General features: G+C 29.5%; 1 protein-coding gene across 1 annotated transcript; it reads left to right on the top strand.

The window, feature by feature from the left end:
- Positions 1-266: 266 nt before the first annotated feature.
- Positions 267-1821, top strand: LOC131634162 (soyasapogenol B glucuronide galactosyltransferase-like). Its single transcript, XM_058904817.1, has one exon. The coding sequence runs from the start codon at positions 267-269 to the stop codon at positions 1722-1724; it is 1458 nt and encodes a 485-aa protein (XP_058760800.1). The 3' UTR covers positions 1725-1821.
- The last annotated feature ends 6545 nt before the right edge of the window (positions 1822-8366 follow it).

Here is an 8366-nt window from a genome sequence, read left to right as displayed (position 1 = left end):
ATTTGTGTATAGGAATTAATGACTGGTAGATTAGTTTATTAAGAAAAGGTGGAATTATTAATGGCCGTTCTTGTACAAATAAATACAGAAGTATAAGAACAAGTGATTTTATAAACTAATTGCAATGACCAATGAACAAAAACAACCATAGTGATTAAATAAGACAAAAACAGAATCATTTATATTTGTTCATCATATGAAAAGGAATATCACTAACCACATAAAAGACTGCTCAAATATATTTCTCATCTCACCTTGTCCTAAACATGGAATCTCAACCCCAACAACTCCATGTTATTTTTCTACCACATCTAACTCCCGGCCATATGAACCCTGTGGTTGACACAGCAAGGCTATTTGCAAAACATGGTGTTAATGTTACCATTATCACTACACAAGCAAATGCCTTGTTATTCAAGAAAGCCGTAGACAACGACTTGTTATCTGGATATTCTATCAGAACCTGTGAAATTCAGTTCCCTTCATCCCAAGTTGGTCTCCCGGACGGAGTTGAAAACATCAAAGATGCCACTTCCCATGAAATGCTGGGTAAAATAGTTCTTGGAATTACAATACTTCAAAGTCAAATAGAGCTTATGTTCCATCATCTGCAACCAGATTGTATAGTCTCGGATATGTTATATCCTTGGACAGTTGAATCAGCCGCAAAGTTAGGTATTCCGAGGCTTTACTATTATAGCTCAAGCTACTTCTCAAGCTGTGCAACTCATTTTATCAAGAAGCATAAGCCTTATGAGAATTTAGTTTCTGATACCCAAGTTTTTTCTATTCCCGGTCTTCCACATAACATAGAGATTACTTCTTTACAGCTACAAGAATCGGTGAGGACCAAAAATGAGTACTCAGATTATTTTGATGCAGTATATGAATCAGAAGTAAGAAGCTATGGAACATTATACAATAGCTTTCATGAACTTGAAGATGATTATGAGCAACTTTATAAGAGCACAATGGGGATCAAAGCATGGAGTGTAGGACCAGTTTCAGCATCTGTTAACAAGGGACACAATGAAGACCTCTCAATAGAGCCAACATTGATTAATTGGCTTAATTCAAAGGCAAATGATTCTGTGTTGTATGTAAGTTTTGGAAGCTTGACAAGGCTTTGTGATGCGCAGATTGTTGAAATAGCTCATGGACTAGAAAATTCAGGTCATAGTTTCATCTGGGTTGTGAGAAAAAAAGACGGAGATGAAGACAAAGACGGGTTTCTTCAAGATTTTGAGGAAAGGATGAAGGAAAACCAAAAGGGCTACATCATATGGAATTGGGCACCGCAGCTTCTGATATTGGATCACCCTGCAACAGGAGGGATTGTAACTCACTGCGGTTGGAACTCAATTCTTGAAAGCTTGAGTGTTGGTTTGCCAATGATCACATGGCCAATGTTTGCGGAGCAATTTTACAATGAGAAGTTGATTCTTGATGTTTTAAAGATAGGAGTTTCTGTTGGATCAAAAGTGAACAAGTTTTGGTCAAGTGAAGGTGAAGATGCATTGGTGAGAAGAGAAGAGATTGCCAAGGTTGTGAGAATATTGATGGGAAGAGAAGATGAGAGTGAAGAAATGAGAAAGAGGGTGAGAAATTTTGGTGATGCTGCAAAGAAGAGTATACAAGAGGGTGGATCCTCTTACAATAATTTGATGCAGTTAATAGGTGAGTTGAAATCATTGAAGACATCAAGAGGGCTTGAGAAACAGTGAGGGTTATTTAGGACAAGTTAAGTGCAATTAAGTAGAGTTTAATTCAGTAGTAATGAAAGTTTGTTTGAATTCTGTTAATTAGAGTTTGTGCTAATAGTTTACAATGAGTTGAGTATGATATTGCTATCTACCATGAACCTAGTTGGAACTATTGAGAAAATGAATTTTAATGTACATATCTATCACATTAAATTTGATTACAATATGAAGCAAAAGTGTTCAGATATATGTATCTCAAAAGCGTTAAATTGAAACTAATTCTCTATATTTACATTATGTTCCGACTGAAATTGATTTATCATATCATCTATTATAATATATAAAAAGTAAAGTACCTAATAATTATACTTGAAGCCCTCTGATTAAATAACTAAAACCTTTCAAATTTCATGGCTAAATTCGTCATTTTGATGAATAAATCAACCATATTCATTTGACATTAAATACTGTCTGATGTGTCACATATTGAATGGTAGATTTTATTTTTATTTTTTTTTGTTTTTCCTTTTTTTAATTGTTATTATATATTATTATATTATATTTAGGGGTGTTCGCGGTGCGGTTTGGTTCGGTTTTAAGCATAAAAGTCATCCTAACCGCGAGATAAAAATGCATGCGGTTCTGTTTTATTCGGTTAATTTTTAAAAAGTCATCCAAACCAATGTTTTAAAATCCGGACCGGTGATTGACCCGGTCAATGCACTGGATCAATGGGTTAGTGGTCGAACCGGAGGGTCATTAATTAACCCGCATGATTGTTGGCCCGGCCTCTTTAAAAAAATCAAACACGTACATATAAAATTTAAACATATTAAGCTAAATAATAACTAATTCAAAATACAATTGACCTATTAGAAATTCTAATTTTGAATTCAACCCTAAATATACATACTAATTTATGCTAAACTAATTTAATATTCTACTTTATGACTATAAGAAAAACATATAAAAATAAATAAATGTAATGCAAATATAATATTTTAATATGTTTTTAATTTAATACTTATATTTATAAAGCTATATTATAATTTATTTAAAAATGATATTATATTTTAATATATTAAATTTTAACATGTATATATATATATATATAAGAAAAACAAAATAGTGTACTATTACTAATTCATACATACAATTGTATATTTATACATGAGGTTTGATTCACTATAAAAGTATATATTTTCTGACATTAAATATATATATATAACTTGTCTCAATTTTATCATGACAGTATAATGGACCAAGTGGTTAAAGCTGAGGAAAGTGAGGCGCTAGTCAGGTATTCGAAACTTTGCAGCTATAAGCTACAATTTTTTTAAATACCTACCAGGTAGCTATAAGCTACTGGTCCGGTTGACCCGTTATTGGCCGGTTCACCGATTTGATAAAAAACCGGCCGGTTATACTGGTTTACACCGGTTTCTTTGCAAGTTCGGTCTTATGCTTTGATCAAACCGCTTATGTCACCGGTTTCCGGTCGGACCGGTTCAACCGGCCGGTCCGGTCCGGGTTTTAAAACACTGATCCAAACCAAACCAAACCAATGCGGTTAGGATCGGTTCGGTGGGCTGCGGTTTACACCATAAAATAAAAATGTACTGAAATTAAAAAAAAAAATCATTCTTCCGTACATATATTACATATATTACAATACCATAAAAAAGAAGTTTTTCATACTAATTACACCAAAATAATTCATTCTTCCATACATGTATTTTACACCAAAATTACTACCATATAAGTGTATCATGTATTTGACAGTACCATACCATGTATTTTACATATACTACATACTAAATTACTAATATAACTTCAGTTTTTCATACTACATACTATATACAATTTTTCATACTAATAAACTACATACTACATATACAAGTATCAGATAACTTCAGTTCTAAATATTAATACAACATTACAACTTCAGGACTAAATATTATCAATACTACATATACACCAAATGCTTCTCTAGAATGAGTGAGAGAGAAATCAGAGAATGAAGTTGAAATGTTGAATAGGAAGAAAGAATGAAGGAATTGTGAGTCACGTGACGTGAGTGTACAATATTGCAATTGGATTGGAAATATAATAAATTAATTATAGAAATTCAAAAGTTTAGTTAAATATGCGGTTTGGTTTGGTTCGGTTTTGTGAAATGAAAACCGCAAACCGAACCGAACCGTGCGGTTCAGCCAAAAAATCATCCAAAACCATCCAAACCAAACGCGGTTTTTGCGGTTTTCGGTTTGAATTGGTTCGGTTTGTGGTTTTCCTTTTGGATTGGTTCGGATACGATCACCCCTAATTATATTATAGGTGTATCTATTATAATAGATAAATGTCATTATTTGTATTGAAAATATATTTGTCTAATTGTTACCCTTGCTCATTAATACTTTTAACAAAAACTGTGCCAAATTCAAAAGTCACTTTTAAATGAAAATTAAAGTTCATCATCCTCAATGCACGTATAATTTGGTATTTAAGAGGCATACTTGAAAACAAAAAAACCCTACACCATTTCATCATCTCTTCATTTTCTATACCTTTTCCATTTTCTCTTCGAACAGAAGCGCCTCTATCTCATTCTCTTTCATTTCTTCTCCAAACCCTATTCTCAATTTACCCCAATTTCACATTTTGTTCTTCCCCCAAATCCCAGATCTCAACCATGTTTGAATTTCAATATACAAAGTACCGATTCACGATTTTAGTCGATTCCATCACTATTTTGATTTGAACGGACAATACCAATGTTTTTGCGGCGCTTGATACTTTGAAGAGGAAGAAGAAATCAGACAAAGAGAAAAAGACCATGGCGTCCAAATCGCAGATTGTAAATGGAAGAAGAAATCGCCGCCGCCGAAGCACTAAAATCAATCTTCGCTGATGAATCATCCAACCCAATCCCAACAACTCTTCCACCGTAAGTTTCTGTCAATACTTCTCCACACATTTCCCTTTGCTCTCTTATCCATCTTCATTTTCGAATTTGCGCAGATTGTTGAATGCTGAGCAGAAATTTGAGATAGTTAAAAGCATCTGAGAAGAGTGCATTCAAATAAATAGATACATGGTTGTTACAATGTTAGCTGTAAAAAGAGGGCATTTGGAAATGATGTGACAAACATTAGCTTTACGAGGAATAAAACCGGTTTGTTCATGGGAGGAGACTTTAGCCAGAATCTTAAGAAGCAAAAGATGATGGAAAACAATAGTGGGCTTGGTCTTAAAGACAAAAATCAGACTTCATATCAATTTGGTCCTTTTGCTCTGACTTTTGTATCCAAATCCGTAACTTCATTTACCAATCTGTATTTTTCTGTTTGTATGCGTTCTAACCAGAATTTTTTGTTTTTATTAGATTGAATAAATCGATCTAAACATCCTTTTCTGTTTTTAAAAAAAAAAAATCTATGGAATACAATTACATGGATCTCTGATGTTATCTAATTTTTATAATCTTTTAATTTTGTCATCAAGGTACACGGTCTTATCCATTTGATTTGGTGTTCCGTTTTCAATTGCACCGTTGGAAGCACTCATAAAACATATGGCTTCATTTTATTATAATACATAAGTTATTACTTGCTGCAGCATATGACTTCATTTTATTTGTACAATTCTCTAAATGGAGAAAAAAACTTCCCTGTCAGTATATACTTTACACTGCTATTTGTTTAGTATAACCTGGAAGAATAGTTTCATTGTACAACTGGTTAATGCAATATTGTTTTTATATTCAAAATGGATTCACATTCTAATTTAAACTTTTCTGTTACCTTTGCAGCCAGACCAACTTTCTACAACGAAGTTGTCGTAATGTTTATATTTAACGCAATTATGTTGTTTGCTTGTGAAAAAAATACAATAATGACATTAGGGTGGCTTGGGTGTACAAAGTTTATTTTTGCAGACCTTTCATTTTTCTAAAGAAATTGTTCTGTGTTATATAGTTGCATTATGCAACAACAGATGGAGTTCCATTTCATTTAGAGTAGAAGTTGCTGATAGTGTACAACAATCATCTCCTTATTCATTTGGAACTAAAGCGTTTCATCACTTTATTAATTTTTTTTGATTGAGTTAAATTTATTATTACTAAATGGAAATTAAAACATTTTACAAATTTTCAATCTGCTTCAAGTTTAATAAACACGTAATTAAATCACTTTATGCCTTTTAATTTTACAGAATCATTTTATGCCTTTTAGTTGTTCAATGGCTTTAATACCAATGTTTTCTTTCAATGTTCATTGTGATTATTATTTATTTAAATAGATTATATGGGTCTCTAAACATCATACGAATTATTCTCTTTTAACTCCTAATTACTATCTAACAAAAAAAATCATTATTTAAAAAATCATGATTTAGTTAATTATGATTTTTTTTATCTTTCCTTGTGTGTAAAAAAAAAACATTTATAAACTTCAATTAAAAATAAACATTTAATATAATTGATTAAGATCAATTGAATAGTTTAATGTAATTGTTAATTTATATAATAAACTAGTTTGTATACCCGTGCGAGGCACGGGTTTAAATTTAGTATGATTGATTTCGATCAGTATGACTATAACGAAATTCAAAATAACTATATAATGATTAGTATATTCACGGCCTTGGATCGTCTCCGTGCGAGGCACGGGATAAAAAGATTCAATATAACTTTATACATAATAAAAACATTTACTCTCATTTCAAACATTCAATAAAAAGTATTTGATAATTCATTTACTTTTCAAAAATATTGACTTTTGAGATAGAATTTTTCAAATATTAAAAATAATTTTTATTTATTGACTCAAGTTTTAAAATTAAGAATTGTTTTTAACAAAGATACATAAGATTCATATAGTATGAATTTACATTAACAAAAATATCATACGAATATAAAATTCATTTATTATACATTTACATTTATTCATCTTTCTTATAAATATTTAATACATAATAAAATAAATTAAGTATATAATTGTCCATTTGTTTTTTGCATAAGAAAAAGTTGTGATTTCTATACATCATATTATCTTACATTTTTTTGTTAAAATAAATATAGTATAAATGTTACCATTTTAGAGGACCCATTCACCATAGAGTCTCCACGTTATTTTTTAAATCTTTTCCCTTTGAGTTTGATTTTTTAACTATATTTTATTATAAATAATAATATGTAATAATGGTAATAAAATAATTTACTATTACAATCATATTTATTTTATTAAATCTATGGGTTAATCTGTCAGTGTAACACAATTAAATTCAGATCTTTTTATATATAACTGGTAAACTTTCGTTTAAAAAATTTCTCAACTTTTTAGTCATCATTTGTGTATCATAACAATCGTAAAAAAATTATTTAGTTTGTATTAAATAAAATGAGATCTTTTTGTATCATATATTTTTGATTCTATTAATCAGTATACATTTTTGTTTAATACTAATTATAAAATTACTATTGTCAAATTTAATACAACATTAACGTCAAAATTAATAATATATTTCCTTAAATAAGTGCATTATTTGTTTTTAATCTATATTGATTTATTTTTATGTTTTACATTCTATTATCTACTATTTAAATAAAAAAGATAAAATTGACTTCATCATTATTACTGCCTTAAACATTTTATTTATATGACCGGACAAATAATTATGACTTTTACAACACAAATGGTTAGTCAAAAAAAGTTTATTTCTTCTATTACCATAGCAAAAACTTTAATAAGTTATATGAATTTGAAATTAAATTATCTTATAATTTTTTAATGTAAATAATAAATGAGAGAAAAATATTTTACTAAATAAATAACTAATATGCTGCTGTAATATTAAAATTAATTATTAAAATTATTTATTATTCAATCCGTTTTATATTATTTGTAGTAATTGAGCTTCTCATACGGATTAAGAAAATGTGATAAAAAGAAGAAATAGAACTTCTTTTTGTTATATTACCCTTATTATATTTATTATTCTTTTGGTTTTTATAAAATTCATTAATATTTAAATATTGTGATAATTCATAGAATGCCAAAAAGATACATTGAAAAATGATTTGTTTGTTTAACGTGATAAAAATTAGAGCGAAATCATTATAAATATTTTTCCTCCTAATAATTAAAATTTTCGATCAAATTTTATTTTATAAATTTCCCATTAAATTGATAATGGACAATTTCCCATAAAAATAATGATTAAATTAGATTAATTGGAACATAATAAAATAAATATATATTAACTTTTTCCTTTTATACCAATTATAAAAAATTCATCTCTGTCTGTAACGTGTCGCGTGCCCATTTCCTCTAATTCTCTGCCTTGTTCTCTCTACTATTTAACAATCAATTCTCTCTACTATTTAACAATCAAAACATAAGTAAAATACCCTCAACCCACATAAACCCTAACACAATCCATTATATAATTTTAATGTTACAATTACATGACTGGATGCAGATGAAAAAAAATTAAAATAAGACAACAAAATCGAAGGAAACAAAAAGGAAAAAATTTAGGTACGTCTTCTTAATTTCTCCTTGATGATGGTGTTTTTGTGATGGTGTTGTGGTGACGTTTCCAGCCACAGTGAATGGTTGAGCGGATTTGGATTGGTTGATGGAGGATTTTGGCAGAGGT

The sequence above is a fragment of the Vicia villosa genome, unplaced genomic scaffold (assembly GCF_029867415.1).
Source record: "Vicia villosa cultivar HV-30 ecotype Madison, WI unplaced genomic scaffold, Vvil1.0 ctg.001245F_1_1, whole genome shotgun sequence".
Classification (NCBI taxonomy): domain Eukaryota; kingdom Viridiplantae; phylum Streptophyta; class Magnoliopsida; order Fabales; family Fabaceae; genus Vicia; species Vicia villosa.
Note: the sequence above shows the minus strand (reverse complement) of the source record. Positions and strands in the feature narration are given on the sequence as shown.

What these genes read in the sequence shown, in the direction of transcription:
- LOC131634162 (XM_058904817.1), top strand. Translation starts at nt 267, where the DNA reads ATGGAATCTCAACCCCAACAACTCCATGTTATTTTTCTACCACATCTA.